Source organism: Bos indicus, chromosome 1 (genome assembly GCF_029378745.1).
Source record: "Bos indicus isolate NIAB-ARS_2022 breed Sahiwal x Tharparkar chromosome 1, NIAB-ARS_B.indTharparkar_mat_pri_1.0, whole genome shotgun sequence".
NCBI classification, from domain to species: Eukaryota; Metazoa; Chordata; class Mammalia; order Artiodactyla; family Bovidae; genus Bos; species Bos indicus.
The window spans coordinates 95,675,443-95,692,428 of record NC_091760.1 but is presented as its reverse complement, the minus strand read 5'-3'; the positions used below and the strand labels follow the sequence as shown (position 1 = coordinate 95,692,428).

Here is a 16,986-nt window from a genome sequence, read left to right as displayed (position 1 = left end):
TTACTAGATACAGAATTTGTAAGTATGTTTTGCCTGTCTTATAGGTTGTCTTTTCACTTTGTTACTAATGTCCTTTGCGTGAGGTTTTTAGTTATTATGAAGTCCTCTTTATTGTTTTTTCTTGTGTCGCTTGTAGTTTTGGCGTCACATCTAAGAATCTGTTGCCAAATGTAACATTATGAAAATATAGCCATGTTTTATTCTAAGGGTTTATGGTTTTAGCTTTTATATTTAGGTCTAACTTTTGTATATGATATCAGGTAGGAGTCCAAGTTGATTCTTTTTAGTCTGTTTGAGGCCTCTTGCAGTTTCATATGAACTTAAGGATTTGCTTTTCCATGTCTGCCAAAAAGACTTGGAATTTTGATAGAGATTACATTGACTTGGCTTCCCTTGTAGCTGAGCTGGTAAAGAATCCACCTGCAATGCTTGAGACCCTGGTTCTATTCCTGGGTTGGGAAGATGCCCTGGAGAAGGGATAGGCTACCCACTCCAGTATTCTTGGGCTTCCCTTGTCGTTCACAGCTAGTACAGAATCCGCCTGCAATGCTGGAGACCTGGGTTTGATCCCTGGATTGGGAAGATCCTCCGGAGAAGGGATTGACTTTGTAGATCACTTTGACTTAGTAGATCACTTTGAACTGTGTTGCCATCTTAATAATACTGTCTTCCATTCCGTGTCTTTGTTTAGGTGTTCTTGGGTTCCACTTCTGTAGGTCTTCTTTACTTTCTTTCAGCAGTGTTTTGTAATTTAGGTGCAGAAGGCTTTCACCTCTTTGTTTAAATTTATTCTTAGGTATTTTATTCTTTTGGATATTGCTGTAAATAGAATTATGTTCTTAATTTCCTTTTCAGATTGTTCATTTCTGGTGCAAGGAAACATAATTGATTTGTGTGTTGGTCTTGTACCCTGTAAATTTATTGAACTCTTTTTTAAAATCTAAGAGTGTTTTGTCTATGGAATCTTTGGGACTTTCTATATATAGGTAATGTTATCTGCGAACATGGTTTTACTTCTTCCTTTCCAGTTTGGATGCTTTTTCTTTTTCTCCCAGTTGTTCTAGCTAGGACTTCTGGTTACAGTGTTGATAGTGATGTTGAAGGTGGGCATCCTTCTCTTGTTCCTGATGTTAGGGTAAAAGCTTTAGTTTTTTAACCATTGAGTGTGATGTTTGCTATGTATGCTTGTTGTCTTTTAACCAACTTGAGAACTTGTTAGAAACTCTAACTCTTAGGATCCACCCCGTATCTTCTGATTCTGAAAGTACAGGAAGTGGAATTTAGTCATCTGGATTTTCAGAAACCCTCTGGATGATTTTGATGTGTACTAAAGTCTAAGAACCACTGCACTAGAGTTTAAGCTTAGGTTAGGACCTGTATTTTATCTTTGTATTCCTTTTAGTCCTCTTTGGGATTAATTAGTGTTGAATAACTTCAACAACAACAACAATGTCCCCAAAGTGCCTACATAATCTGTTGACTTGTCTGCATGTCTCAAATCACCATAAGTTAACTGGAGATTCATTATTAGACAATCACAAGATTCACCAGAAGACCTCACATTTTGTATTTAGTCTTAGGCCCATGCATGGCAAACAGCACAAGTGTACTTCTATTTAGGCTGTTTGTCTTGGTAATTGCTTTCACCATAATTATCTGGTTACCTACTAGCTGTGGTCTTATCCTTATGACTACTTCAGCCAGCAGGAAATTCTCTTTTGGCTATTTGGAAAGATCTGGAGGCTTTTGTTTTTGTTTTCAATAGGGTGTATTGAATTTCATCACATCCCGGTTTTGCCCCTGTTTTATTTTTCTCCTTAGTTTCCCTTCATCTTGCTGTGCTGTGCCCTCAGTCCTCTTATATCCTTTCCCCCTCTTTCATTCTTCTTGAACAAGATAATATTTAAGTTAATAAGCTAAGAATGTAATCTAGTGCTACTAATGGCTATTGTTGAAACTAGCCATTTGGACACACAGGTACCAGTTTATATACAAATACAGTAATAACATTCTATTTATTCACTAGTTGTTACCTACTGGTGAATATTCAGCTCATAAAAATACAATACATTTTCAAAATGGCAAAATTGTGGTATAATTATTTATAGCTGGTCTATTTCTGAGACTGGTTTAATGATAACTGATACCCTGGATTCCCATTTTCCACCACTTCTAGGTGTGTGAACCTCATTTGCACATCCTCCTCCAGTCAAGAGTCAATCTAGTTAACTCTTCTCTCAGGACAGGTGAATATTCTGAGTATATTAATAGTATCAGAGCCAGGAGTACCTCCTTGTGGGAGCTGTGTGGGATCACCAGTAGCAGGGAAGAAACACGAAGTGAAGCAGAATGGGCTTACAGCCTTGGTGGGGGCATAGCTCCATGAGCTATGTGTGGCCCCAAAAATACATTGCTGGACTTCCCTTCAGTCTCTTTGATATGAGAATAAAGTTGTAGGATCATTGCATGAATTACTACTGGTTGAATAATTAAGCCACTCTCTGACCTTTCTTGTTCACAGTTGTTATAAGTAAATGAAAAATCAATTCACTAACAAATGCTAACAGACTTTTAAGATGTCAGACCATGTACATGAATATTGCAGTTAAAATTTTTAATGACTATAAATGGATCATAGTTCTTATTCGCGTGTCACATCTTGTTCAATGAAAAAAGCTGAGGTGAGGGTGGGGAGGGCAGGTCTTGACTCTTGAAGTCACAGCCTAAAAGCTGAAATTGATCAAATTTCCCAAGACATTTTTTCATGGAATTACTTGACTTTTAGCTAACATTCTAATTCCAGTTCTAGAAATTGTACATGTGACATCTTTTATCTGTCTGTGGAATTCATATGGCCTCTAGGTGAGCTTCTTAATTAGTTTCTCAAAAAAAAAAAAAAGTATTTTGGAGATGTATGTTTGGATTCAAATTATCTCATCTGTGTGTATGTATATTTGTGTAGACCTACCTTTATGTACCAAGAATGTTTAAATAAAGAGGGTTTGAGCTATCTTAAGTGATTAAAATTTTTTTCTCAAGTTTAATAGATCAATGATTTCCCAATACAGTCAAAGAGGAAATTTGGGGAGACTGTGTGGCTTTTCTCCCTGCCTCACATATCCTGTGTTGGTGGTTTGAATAAGAAGAGAACCATTTTCCACTGTATTCTCATAGCTATATCCTTTAAATCTTGTGTCATGAGATCACCAATTAAAAAATCAAAAGGTATCTAGTAATTCTAAAAGTTTAGGAAGAGAAGTTTATGTTTTAATTAGGGACGAATTATAATAGTATAAGGGAGCTCTCAAACACAAACTGTTGAGCAGAAGCACTTAAACTCACTGATTGGGAGATAAGTATTTAGGAAGACAGTGACTTTTCTCATACCACCACTGTGCAAAGGGATTTTATTTTGAAACTCCTGAATGCCTGAGGGTGCAATGGTTTACTTCAGAAAGGAGTGAAATCTTAAGGTTCCAAGGCAGAGCTGAGTTTCAGAAACCATTACTGTATATTTCGCCATGCTTTTTGAAAGGGTTTTGATGGCAGTGACAAGAGGAAGGGGAAACAAGCGTGGTAAAGTCATTTGGCTACTTTTGAAATCAAGGCCAGGAAGAAAACGTTTTCTGGCTGTAAATCACTGACTTGTCCTACATTCTTTAAAGCATTTTATACAAATGACTTTAACAGTTTTAGGGGTCTTGCCTGGGGTTAAGAGACTGTTTGTCTGGTATACAATTTGGTGATTAAAAAGTAGTACTTTATTGAGGTGGTAGCATTTCTGTTCACACTCCATACTGTCAACTATTTGGTATTTATCTGATGAGGAAGTTTTTGCTGTTAAGTCAGTGTCGTACAGAGTATATGCGTGTTGATTTTATGTGTTGCACGGACATGCATCTAAAAAAAAAATAGTGCTTAAAATGTAACTGTAATTAAAGAACAGGAGAAAACAAAAAGCTATAAATAAAAGAAGTTGTAAAGATTGCTAACATTTTGCCGTGCACTGCCCTAAGTGCTTTTGCATGAATTCAGTCAGTTCAGTTCAGTCGCGTCCAACTCTTTGCGACCCCGTGAACCGCAGCACGCCAGGCCTCCCTGTCCATCACCAACTCCCGGAGTTCACTCATACTCAAGTCCATCAAGTCGGTGATGCCATCCAGCCATCTCATCCTCTGTCATCCCCTTCTCTGCCTGCCCTCAATCTTCCCCCTCATCAGGGTCTTTTCCAATGAGTCAGCTCTTCACATCAGGTGGACAAAGTATTGGAGTTTCAGCTTCAACATCAGTCCTTCCAATGAACACTCAGGACTGATTTCCTTTAGGGTTTAACCTTTAAACCCAGTCCTGTGAGGTTAGAAATTGTGGTGGCTCAGACGGTAAAGAATCTGCCTATAATGCAGGAGACCCGGGTTCAATTCCTGGGTCAGGAAGTTCCCCTGCAGAAGGAAATGGCAACCCACTCCACTATTCTTGCCTGGAGAATTCCATGGACAGAGAAGGCTGGTGGACTACAGTCCATGGGGTCACAAAGAGTTGGACACGACTGAGCGGCTAACACTTGATAAGTGAGGCTAAGAGAGGCTAAGTGAATTGTTCAAGGTTACAAAACCAGTGTGAATAGTGAGCTGGTAAATGAAACTAGACAGAGGGTGTGCTTGTAATGCCTGCTTATAGATCTGAGTTCACTGACCCTTTCATTTCAAGGATAGTACTCAGGCTAAGGGTAAAACAGTCGTTTATGATTTTTTTAAGTGAATCAGTTAAAATAAAAATATATAGTAAATACCTAAATGTCTTAATGGCTATGGCAAAAATGCTAAAGCTGATAAGAAGGATGAATTTGGAAAGTGTCTTCGGTGATAGGTGAATGTATTCGATTGATTCATACTTAAAAATACCTTGGGGTCATGGAATTATCCTTTCTTACGCCATTGTCATCCTTTGCTTTAACTGATTACCAGTGTGTGACAGTGTAAGAGACTGCTGTGCTATTTTGTACATATTTAGATTATCAGATAGATGGTTCAGAGCTTTGGCACGTTGTACGTGAAGTTTCAGTGACTCTAGTCATATGGAATGTTACATGAATATTGCAATCTTTTCTGCCCTTCTTCTTTGTATTTTTCCTATATGTGCAGACCTTTCGATGGGCACCCTGACATCCCTGTTCCTCCATGCTTTTCCTGAGAAGTAGTTCTAACAGTGGACTGTACAGTGAGGTGAAAGGTGTATTGTACTTATATGTAAATACAGCACTGGGTGGCAGGGTCTGTCTGCTTCTGCCAAGAAAAGCGTTGTATTTTTCTTTGTTTTTGTTACAGCAGGGCAATTTTCATTGCCAGCGGCACAATACACATTAGGGGAAAGCAAATAAACAATACAGGGCATTTGGAGCCAGGAAGTCACATCTCAGACTCGAAACTCGGCTTTGGATTGACGTTTGGGATGTGGGTTGCTAAATAGGGGAGCCACCTATCAAACTGAAAGCCTGTAACCTGAGGTCGCACTCTTCCAGGGAAACTATTTAGTCACAGAATCTTTGGAAGGGTGTCAGAAATTGATTTTGATGTTATGACAGTTAGTTTCCTTGTAATTAAATATTTAACTCAAACTATGTCTTAGGTAATTGATGATTGCTTTGCCTTTGATTGTTTGCCTTAGACATGCCATTAACATTTGTTGAATTTAATATTTTGAAAACTAACCTTTTGTTAATTGAATGCTTTACTCTGAAATAATCCAATTAGATTTTGTATGAGTATTCCTAGTAGTAGTAGTGCCTAGTTTTAAACATGGTCTATTTTTACCCCCTTCCTTATCAGAGATATGTCAAATTCAGTGGGTTTGGAGTATTTTAAAGGTTTCTTCTATGTCAAATTAATGTTGTGATACAGTAGCTTATTGAAAACAATAATCAAAATAAAAATTTTAAACCCAAAGCTTTTTTAAAGCAGAAGAGGTAAACTCAGTTAAAAATTTACTTGCTTAAGCATGTATTAATAGTACATTCTTTTAAAGGCAAAAAAGGAAATTTTTTGCCCCACTTTGTTAGAATACTCTTATTTGCACAGCTTTAGTTTAGGAATTTGAGGCTTTGGGAATCATTAAATCTTTATAAAGATATTCATAGTGGTTTTCCTCCTTCCCAGCCCCTTGACTTATGCAACTGGAGAATTCCTTTTCATCCATTTCAGATCTAAGGCACGAGATACCAACTATTGAAGAGAAAATAGTCAAAATAATTCTCTTCAGTTTTGATAATATTTAAACATACCAGAGATTGTTTTGAATAATGTATATTTCTTCAGCTGTTAATATCTTACTCCTCCCTCTTTTAGGACCTGCTGAAGTTCCCATGATGTCACCCAATGGATCCATTCCTCCCATCCATGTGCCTCCAGGTTATATTTCACAGGTAAACCATTTAATAGACTTCTCTACTCACTGCTGGCCCTGTCACTTCAAAAGAATACATGGCTTCAAAAACTCATCCCGGGATTAATTTAGTTAGGATACTGCTAGAGTTGTGGGATGTTTTTGTTTTTGTTTGTTTGGGCTTTATATTTTTGTGTGTCTGCACTTGGGCACCACAAGGCCCTTCTTGATTCTTGCTGCTTGACTTGCCAGAAAGTCAGTTGGAGGCAAACACAGTAGGGTTAGGAGGCCTCCTTCCATCGAGGTGGGTTTCACCCTCAACCATCTGATGGTGGTTTCTTCATAAAGTCTACTGCCTAGAGACTTCCTTCCACTGTACCATGATTAGCTAGTTGTGGCGGAAGTATAGATTGAATTAGCAAAAATATTAAAGGAGACATAGTTAACTTCAACAGAGTCCGTGCTCTGTTCTGGTGTCCTAATTTCTCTGTAATGTGGCACAACTTGGTCTTGGTGAATTACGAATATAATGTGAGAACTTGGCTGTTTGTTCTTAAATTTCTCTGAAATTGGATTAAGTTAAAAAAAAAAAAAAGAACAGTAGTTTAAAAAGAAGTGGCAATTTCAGAGGTATGTTGGAAGGATTTTTTAAAAAAGATAAAGTTATACCTCTATACCTGGATAAGGTTTAAGGTCTTCAGGCTGCCTGGAACATAGACGTCTAGGTATAGTTGAGTTTTTGTCCTCTCTCCTTGGACAATACGAACTCCTCTCTGCACTACTTCCTCCCCTGAATAGCTAACTAACCAGGTCTCTCCACTTTTTATCTTTGTTTTTTTTTTTTTTTTTTCTGATTATGAAGGCATCTTATATTCATTGGCAAAATCTCTGAAAAGACAGAGAAGCGTATAAAAAAATATAGGTTTACCAACCACAGAAGACAATAATCTTTATGTTAACATTTTTTGGATTATAGTCTTCCAGATTTTTTTCTTTCTTTCTCTGTCTGCTTTTAAAGTTGATAAAAAATGTGTAATTTTCAGTTTTAATGATTTTGCTAGGGTGAAAAAATTGGCAGCTACATAGGAAAATTGCTGAAGTTCAGGCAGGAATCAAAGAAGATTTATCCTTCTCTGATGTAAAAATTCACCCTTTTCTTCACTTTCTAAGCCATAGTTTAGCCACTATAATGTCATTTTTTCCATCCCTATTTTTTTTATACAAGCCAATTTTACATCTGTTTTTTTTTTTTTTTTTTTTTTGAGTAGGCAGAATATTGGCCTGTCTTTGCTCTGTTCCAAATAAATGGCTTGTTTTACACAAGTCTTTGTAAATAAGGACCACTGAAAGGAGGAAAGGATGCAGAGCAGGCCCTTGCACCGGGACCCAGGATGATGGATCACATTCACGTCACCAGTCAATTAACAGAAAAGAACAAGGAATGTAGAATTCTATTATGTCTCCCACTCATTTATTTTGAGGAAGTGTTTCATTCCTGTGAAACAGAGTACAGTTCTCACCATTGTGATGGTTGAAATAACACCTCCTTTTATGCTAAAGACCCATTTAAGGAATACCAGTTAAAAATTCTAGTGGAGGGAAGCTGTAATGTGCTTTTTCTTGCTAGTGGTGTTGCTGTGATTTTACTAACTGCCAAACATTTATTAGGTTTCATAGGGAAAATAGAGAATTTTAGACCATGGTGTATTTCTGATTCTGAAAAACTTTGATAGAAAATGTAAGTAGAAAGAGGAAAAGCAGAGCTATAAACTTACTTTCATAAAACTGATGATGGAAGTATAGTGAGACACTTTCTCAATTTAGAATTATGGCAGTGTATGCTCAGGCATATTGGATGGATAGTAAAAATGGAATAATTTGGATTCTGAATTGAAAAAGAGCAAGAATACTTCAATATAAAATAAAAATTTTAAAGAAAGTTGATGGAAATATTCAAAAAAAAAGAAAAAAGCACAAGAAACAGCCTGTAAGGCATGTGTTCAGTTTCATTTAGATTGGGCTTTCTGATCAGAAGACAGGCCCAGAGTTAAGTGATCCTCTGTGGTAAGCATTATAATGTTAATAATATCAGACAGTGAAGTGTCTAAGTAAAAGAAATCATTATGGTGAAGAAAACTGAGAGCCTGAAGCACAAAGAAGATATACAGCATCTTCTTTAAGGCTGACCATATACAGACTTCAAAGAAATGAAGAGGGTTGGAGCCAAGTATAAAACATCTTCGACTTGTCAAGAAGCAGAATGTCTTTTTGTTATTCAGTTGTGAGGAGAAAGCATCACTTAAAAAAAAGAAAAAAAAATCCCCCTCCTGGCTAGACATACGTAAGAATGCCTGATACTAGTCTGTCACTATCCAGTCCAATTTTACTTCTTAAGCCCACAGTCCTTTTCCTCAATTATATGTGGCTTCCTTGTTCGGATCTAGAGTTGGATGTACATTGCATAGAAGTAAAATTAAAGCTCTTTGGTTTATGAATTCTTCATGTTCAACACTACCCTCCTTTTGAGAATCGCCTTTACCTGTTGTCCCATGTTGCTACCACCTTAAACTTCTGTCCCCTGGCCTTTTCTCAACTACATACTTTTGTGCCCACTGTTTCTCTCTTCTTCAAGAACTCAAGAGCCCTTCTTTGTCTGACAGTTCAGTCATTCTTCTGTTCAAATGCCCTTCCTCATTGTGACCCTTTTAGAACCTCCAACACAGAGATGGTGGTTTTATTTTTTCAGCATCTTTGGTACTTTCTCCGCATCTCTGTTATGAAACACAATACATTTTATAACCATCCCCAAGAATCTTGGTGCCTCATTGGGATTATATCTGAGAATCTAGAGTTCTGCCTGGTATGTAGTAGGTACCTGATAAGTGCTTTTAAATGTAAGTGATTGGCCAAGCTGAAATAAAGTAAATATAGGATAGAGTAGAGTAATAAAACACCTGATAGCTGGGAAATTGACAAGCTCATAGTGATGTTTACCTACAAGGAACGAACAGCTCTGAATGTGGACTTAAGAGAGAGGAATGCAAAGATAATTTGGTAGAGGAAGAAATAGTGTCCTTAACAACAGCATGGGGACAACTGGTTATCCAAATGCAAAAAAATGAATTTGGACCTCTACCTCACATCATATACAAAAATTAACTCAAAATGGATTATGGATATAAGTGTAATAGCTAAAAGTACATAGCTCTAGGAGTAAAATTTTATAACCTTGGAGTAGGCAATGGATTCTTAGATACGACACCAAAAGCACAATAGATAAATTTGACTTCATCTAGATTAAGACTTTTTATGCTTTCAGGGTCTCTGTCAATAAAATGAAAAGAGAGCTCACAAATTGGGAGAAAATATATGCAAATCATATATTTTAGAAGAGACATGTAAACTACCGCACAATTGCACTCATCTCACACGCTAGTAAAGTAATGCTCAAAATTCTCCAAGCCAGGCTTCAGCAATATGTGAACCGTGAACTTCCTGATGTTCAAGCTGGTTTTAGAAAAGGTAGAGGAACCAGATATCAAATTGCCAACATCCACTGGATCATGGAAAAAGCAAGAAAGTTCCAGAAAAACATCTATTTCTGCTTTATTGACTATGCCAAAGCCTTTGACTGTGTGGATCACAATAAACTGGAAAATTCTGAAAGAGATGGGAATACCAGACCACCTGATCTGCCTCTTGAGAAATTTGTATGCAGGTCAGGAAGCAACAGTTAGAACTGGACATGGAACAACAGACTGGTTCCAAATAGGAAAAGGAGTACGTCAAGGCTGTATATTGTCACCCTGCTTATTTAACTTATATGCAGGGTACATCATGAGAAATGCTGGACTGGAAGAAACACAAGCTGGTATCAAGATTGCTGGGAGAAATATCAATAACCTCAGATATGCAGATGACACCACCCTTATGGCAGAAAGTGAAGAGGAACTCAAAAGCCTCTTGATGAAAGTGAAAGAGGAGAGTGAAAAAGTTGGCTTAAAGCTCAACATTCAGAAAACAAAGATCATGGCATCTGGTCCCATCACTTCATGGGAAATAGATGGGGAAACAGTGGAAACAGTGTCAGACTTAATTTTTCTGGGCTCCAAAATCACTGCAGATGGTGACTGCAGCCATGAAATTAAAAGACGCTTACTCCTTGGAAGGAAAGTTATGACCAACCTAGATAGCATATTGAAAAGCAGAGACATTACTTTGCCAACAAAGGTCCATCTAGTCAAGGCCATGGTTTTTCCAGTAGTCATGTATGGATGTGAGAGTTGGCCTGTGAAGAAGGCTGAGCCCCGAAGAATTGATGCTTTTGAACTGTGGTGTTGGAGAAGACTCTTGAGAGTCCCTTGAACTGCAAGGAGATCCAACCAGTCCATTCTGAAGGAGATCAGCCCTGGGATTTCTTTGGAAGGAATGATGCTAAAGCTGAAACTCCAGTCCTTTGGCCACCTCATGCGAAGAGCTGACTCATTGGAAAAGACTCTGATGCTTGGAGGGATTGGGGGCAGGAGGAGAAGGGGACGACAGAGGATGAGATGGCTGGATGGCATCAGCAACTCGATGGACGTGAGTCTGAGTGAACTCCGGGAGTTGGTGATGGACAGGGAGTCCTGGCGTGCTGCGATTCATGGGGTCGCAAAGAGTCAGACATGACTGAGCGACTGATCTGATCTGATCTGTACCTAGATTATACCAGGAAATCTTACAGCTCAAGAATAAAAAAATAAAAACCCAGTTTAAATATAGACAAAGGATCAGAACAGACGTTTCTCCAAAAGCACTGTACAGGTGGCCAAGCAGTACATCGAAAGATGGTGAACACCATAACCATCAGGGAAATGGAGATCCAAACCACAGTGCAATACACTTCACACACACTGCGATGTCTTTAGTCTGAGAGACAAATAATAACAAGTGTTGGTAAGAATGTGGAACACTTGGAACCCTCACACACTGCCTGTAATAATGTAAAATAGTACAGCTGATTTGGAAGATATTCTGGCATTTCCTCAAACGGTTAAATATAGAGTTACTATTGTTGTTGTTGTTCAGTTGCTAAGTTGTGTTTTGACTCTTTGCGACCCCATGGACTGCAGCATGCCAGGTTTCTCTGTCCCTCACCATGTCCCAGAGTTTGCTCAAACTCATGTCCATTGAGTCAGTGATGCCATCCAACCATCTCATCAGAGTTACCATATGACTCAGTTGTTCTACTCCTAGGTAGATATCCAAGAGGAGAGAAAGCATATATTTATACACAAAAAAGCTTATGTATGAATGTTCATCAGAGAAGGCAATGGCACCCCACTCCAGTACTCTTGCCTGGAAAATCCCGTGGATGGAGGAGCCTGGTAGGCTGCAGTCCATGGGACCACTACGAGTCAGATACAACTAAGCAACTTCACCTTCACTTTTCACTTTCATGCATTGGAGAGGGAAATGGCAACCCACTCCAGTGTTCTGGCCTGGAGAATCCCAGGGACAGCAGAGCCTGGTGGGCTGCCGTCTATGGGGTCGCACAGAGTCGAACAAGACTGAAGCGACTTAGCAGCAGCAACAGCATGAATATTCATAGCAGCATTTTTCATAACCCCAAAGTGAAAATAACCCAGATGTCCAACACTTTATGCATGGATCAACACAATGTGGTATATCCGTACAATGGACTGTTGTTCGGCCATAAGAAGGGATGAAGTACTGATGCATGCTAAAACATGGATGAACCTTGAAATATCATGCTAAGTGAAAAAAGCCAGACAGAAAAGCCATATACAGCATCATTCCGCTTATATATAATGTACACAATAGGCAAATCCATAGACACTGGTAATAAATTCGTTGTTGCCAGGAGCTGGGGAAGAGAGTATTAGGGAGTTCCTACTAATGGGTATGGCATTCTTTTTGGGATCATGATGATGTTCTGGAAATAAATAATGGTAATGGTCACTCAACTCTGAATATACTAAAAACAAGCTGAATCAGACACTTCAAAAGAATGGATTGGTGGTATGTAAATTAAATCTCAAAGCTGTTACAAAAGGGAGGAGGAAGATAGTGACTAGTCCTAATTACTAATCAGCAAACAATGGCACAGCTGGGAAAAATGGCCCAGCCTGTGTTGCTGCCTGGGTTGATGATGGTAATAATACTATGTACGCTCTGCTCAATGCTTTATTTGCATCTCTAGTTTTCACCATCCTAACTTTACATATGAAGAAGCTAAGACCCTGAGTTGAATCAGGATTGCAACACAGGCGTTTCTGAATTTACTGACTGTTTTGCCACTATGATATCATCTCAAAGTTAGCGACAGAACCTCCCTTGATGGCTACACAGTTTACCCTTCAATAACGATGTGGAGAACTGTACAGATTCAGTTATACTTGGGTTTTTTTCAATACTAGATACTCAGGACTACACAATCTGTGGTTGGTTGACGCTATGAATGATGATATGGATAAGGGGAACTGATTTTAAATTATCTGTGGACTTTTGACTGTGAGGAGGGTCAGTGCCCCTAACACCCACCTTGTTTAAGGATTAACTGTTTGCTTCACGTTACATTGCTTTCTGACAATGTGAGCGTGGATGTGTGGTATGTCTACTCGTGCATCTCCAATACTGAAACACCAGCTACTCACTATGAGATGGTCCATTATTGTAAGGAAATTGAAGAGGGAGGCAAGTAAGTGATGAAAGATGTGTTAGAGATGTTACAGTCGTCACTCTAAACTGAGTCAATGGAGAAATTCTTGGTTGTAAAATTCATTCCATACTTTCGTACCTAAAAGTGCTTTAAAGATTGATTGGTAAACTTGATCAAATTGACAAAATACTGATGTCAGTAATGAGCAGATGGTCTTAAAGAAAGAGACATTTGGAGCTAAAGAGACAGCTCTGCTCCAATGCACAGTCAACAGCACAGCCTGTATTTTCTTAGGTTGAGAAGGACTGAACCTGTGGTCCTTAGAGGTAATGTAGACTAGACTAGGGCAGGAGAACAGTGGAATCTTGTCTGAGATATTAGGCTTATTTCTGTTGTCAGGTGTGTGTGTGTGTGTGTGTGTGTGTGTGTGTGTTGTGCTTTACTTTCTGGTGGAAGCCTGGGGGAGCTTTGAGGAAATTATAATCTGACCCTTAAAACTTGAGGGAAAATAGAGGCTAAGAAAAAAATTTTTTTCCCACATCTATGAGGAAGTGAATTTATGTGAGAGAGAATTTAGTCTTATCACACTCATTATTGTTTCCATTATGGGAAAGCATTTGTTAGTGTGGTTAGGGTTGAAACTATGGGCAAACCGAGTGAACTGGGAAGATCATGGACATTACTTGAAAGGACCTGTCTTTGTATTCTACCATGGCTACTTCCCATGTGACTTTTACAAATTCTTTCACCACAAAGGCGAATACCTACCTGATGTGGTAGAGGGAAGAATTAAGAGAAATGCTATGTGAAGTGTGCAGTCCACACTGGGCAGTTCACTAAGTGGTAGTTATTAGAATGAAGAAGCCTGTTAAAGCAATTTCAATGAAAGTTTGGCAGAATTTGCCTTCCCCAGTACATATTGAGATCACGCCATATGAAGCAAATTTTTCCTTTCATTGTATACTTGCCCTGGTTTTTCTTAAATTTTTTAACCTCATCATTAACTTTTGAAGAATTTATATATAAAAATTTCTTAAGCAGATGCCATGAGTTTAATTTTCCGTGCTTCCATAGTAATTTATGAAACATTTTCAAAAGTTAATAGGGGAAAATTTCATGTAGACCCCCAAATTTAAAAAGCATATGAAGAGAAAAAGTGAAACATTCAAATTAATGTTCCATCATTTGAGAAACCATGCTTCTTTTTCCAGATTAATTGGTAGAACCTAAAAACTTTAAAGAGTAGTCAAAATAAGTATTTCTGTTGTTATAGCAGAAGTACATACTTTACCTCCTTCCATTGTTTTGAGGATTAGTTAATGGGTAGTTACCTGTTGAAATTATATATATTCCATTTCTCTTGACTGAAGGGAGACAAGAAATCCATTTAAAAACACGTTTAAAGTTTGGTTTGGTTGGTCATTCTCCAATAAGGCTTGTTTCCAGAGTTGGCCTGAAATCAGCGTCCTTTGGAGAAACAGTGGGGTCCATTAGTTGGAAGCCATGGAATGCTTTCCCCCATATTGTTCAGCCAAATCTGAGCTATTAACATTTATCCTCAACTGCTTCCCTTTGGTAAGTATGACCTGGTGTTAGACTAATGCCCTCCTTCATCTTCAACACAGTAAAAATGATGATCAGAACGGAACGTGAGGCATTGATTGCCCTGTACCTGGGCAGACAAGGAATCAGACCCACTTGTCAACCAATAATAAGAAAATTGAAATCTTTTTTAAGACTTTAAGTCTTCAGAAGCATTGATTTTTCTATTGGAAGTTAGGAAAATGTCTCACAGTCAACAATGTGTGCATGGGTGCTGGGAGCTTCTGTGGAAAAGAGCAGAGGACTTACATATCCCTTCTGTTTTAGTTGCTATCATCAGCAGATTTACAGTAACTTTAGTTTTTATTTTATGCCTTATTTTGTTTAAGGAGTGATTACAGACAAGGTTGGCAATGCTAAATTAGAAGAGATGTACCCTCTGCTCCAAGCATTGTGCAAGTTTCCTCCTTCTGAGTCCTCCGTCTCCTTGTTCTGCATTTTCTCTTAGATTTCTTTCCTTTGTTTCTGAGATCCTGGCATTGTGACCTAATAGAACGCAGGATTATTCGGAGATGAAATGTGAGCCCAGGTAGGGTTCTGCATCAGCTCCCAGTGTGATTTTAGGACTGTTTTAAATAAGTTATTTGTTTGGGTGTTTTACTTGTTTGTTTACTTGGCCTTCATTGGGCTTCCTCCCTTGTAGCATTTAAATGCCTCAAGACCAGTGACCTCTGTGTCATGTTCATCACTGTATCTTCAGTTCCTTGAAAGCTGTCAAGCACATGTTCAGCATCTATCAAAATTTGTCTGACTTTTGGAGTCATTTTTACCTTTGGGAGGGAGGAGGTCAAAGGAAGATGTTTGAGGATCTCTGAGATTGTTTTCTGATCTAAAATTAGGTGATTCTCCTTTACTGTTTATACTGCTCCTTGAGAGACCAAGAGAACATATAAGTTTCCATAAGCAGTCACAACAACAGTGGAGCACGCTTTTGGGAAATTTAGCATTCTATTGAGTAGGATGCTATTCTTCACTTCTATAGAAAAATGATAGTGATTTGATAGTTGATTTTCATAATAATATTGAGAAGACATCACATCTGCAAATGACTTCTAAATCATTAAAAGGATTAAATTATGTACATTAAATTATATTTGATTTTATTACATGATTATTGTATGGCTTATCTCAGGATGTTAAATATAGTGCCCTGTGCTATACAGTAGAACCTTGTTTATTATTAATATCTTAAAGGCAATCAGTTTGGCACAAATTAAAGCATGAGGTTACTACTCACTGTTTATCTGCTGACAAATATTCTGTTCCTCAAAACATATAGTCTGATACAACTATTTGTTCCATTTTATTCATTGAAACTCTATGGTTATAACTCTTCTCACTTGTCCAGGGTTCTTACAAATACTAGGAGTGCTTGATTTGATTTTTGATCTTCAAATGTGGTGGAACTTTTTGGTCTTTAGGTGGCAATATACAGTAAAATATGATAGAAAAGGCACAACACTTCCAGTCCCAGTGGTTGGGCGTGAATCTTGTCACCCACTTAGCTGGCCTTAGGTTAATTGCTCCTGAAGATTCTTCATCTAGAATTTAGGACTGTGATGCTGCCCACATCAGAGGATCTTCTGAGGGTTATGTGAATTATGTGCTGAGCGCTTTATACATTATTACGTTGCTTAGTTCTCTTTAAATAGGGGCCCCTCTGCCCCTCAAGTTGGGAATAGCTGCCCCTCAAGCTGGGGTAGCTGAGGTTTGGTAAGATGGAGCTGGTACCAGCTGAGGACCCAACCCCAGTTCTGTGGTTCATAAGATGGGTTTCAAACTTTGCTGGGCTTCCTTAATGTGGAAGGACTTAATCAATTAGTGCCATTGTCCCCTCAACTACAGCATTACATGCTTTACAGAAGTAGTTGGATTAAAAGAGATACCGCTGTAGGTGTACTTGCTTCCCTCCTCCTCTTCAGTCCTCAATGGTTTTAGTTATAAATCATTTATAGATAACCTGGTTGTGCTCTTTTTTTCCAGATTAAAGATATATGTACGTGTGAGGGGTTTCTCTGTATATAAAAGTGTTGGTATACATAAGGCTAGTAGAGTGAGGCTTGCCATTTATGAGATGATCTCCTTATACTGTTCACCTCTGGACAAGCCTCTCTGTAAGAGTCATGCTCCACAACACTGAAGACTAGCGCTACTTCAGTTCCTTCAACTTGGGATTCCCTCCTAAAGCAACCTTGGATGTGTTATCTGGATCTAACCATTGATGCATTGGTCTGTACCTTAGCCGTTGCTTGAAGTTGGCATGTACATTAAAAATTATTCACCAATGGAAAATTTAAAGTTTCCAGATATAAGTGAGTGTGTGGGTAAAATGTTTGGGGAATTGT

The 16,986-nt window shown here is 38.4% G+C and overlaps 1 protein-coding gene across 6 annotated transcripts in view; it reads left to right on the top strand.

The window, feature by feature from the left end:
- FNDC3B (fibronectin type III domain containing 3B) overlaps positions 1–16,986 on the top strand; it is a 358,595-nt gene that overhangs the window by 178,799 nt on the left and 162,810 nt on the right. For all 6 annotated transcript variants that reach the window (XM_019959536.2, XM_070803254.1, XM_019959543.2 and 3 more), the window contains exon 4: positions 6,342–6,418. In XM_019959536.2, coding sequence (XP_019815095.2) covers positions 6,342–6,418 — 77 coding nt within the window. The remainder of the gene's footprint in view (positions 1–6,341; positions 6,419–16,986) is intronic.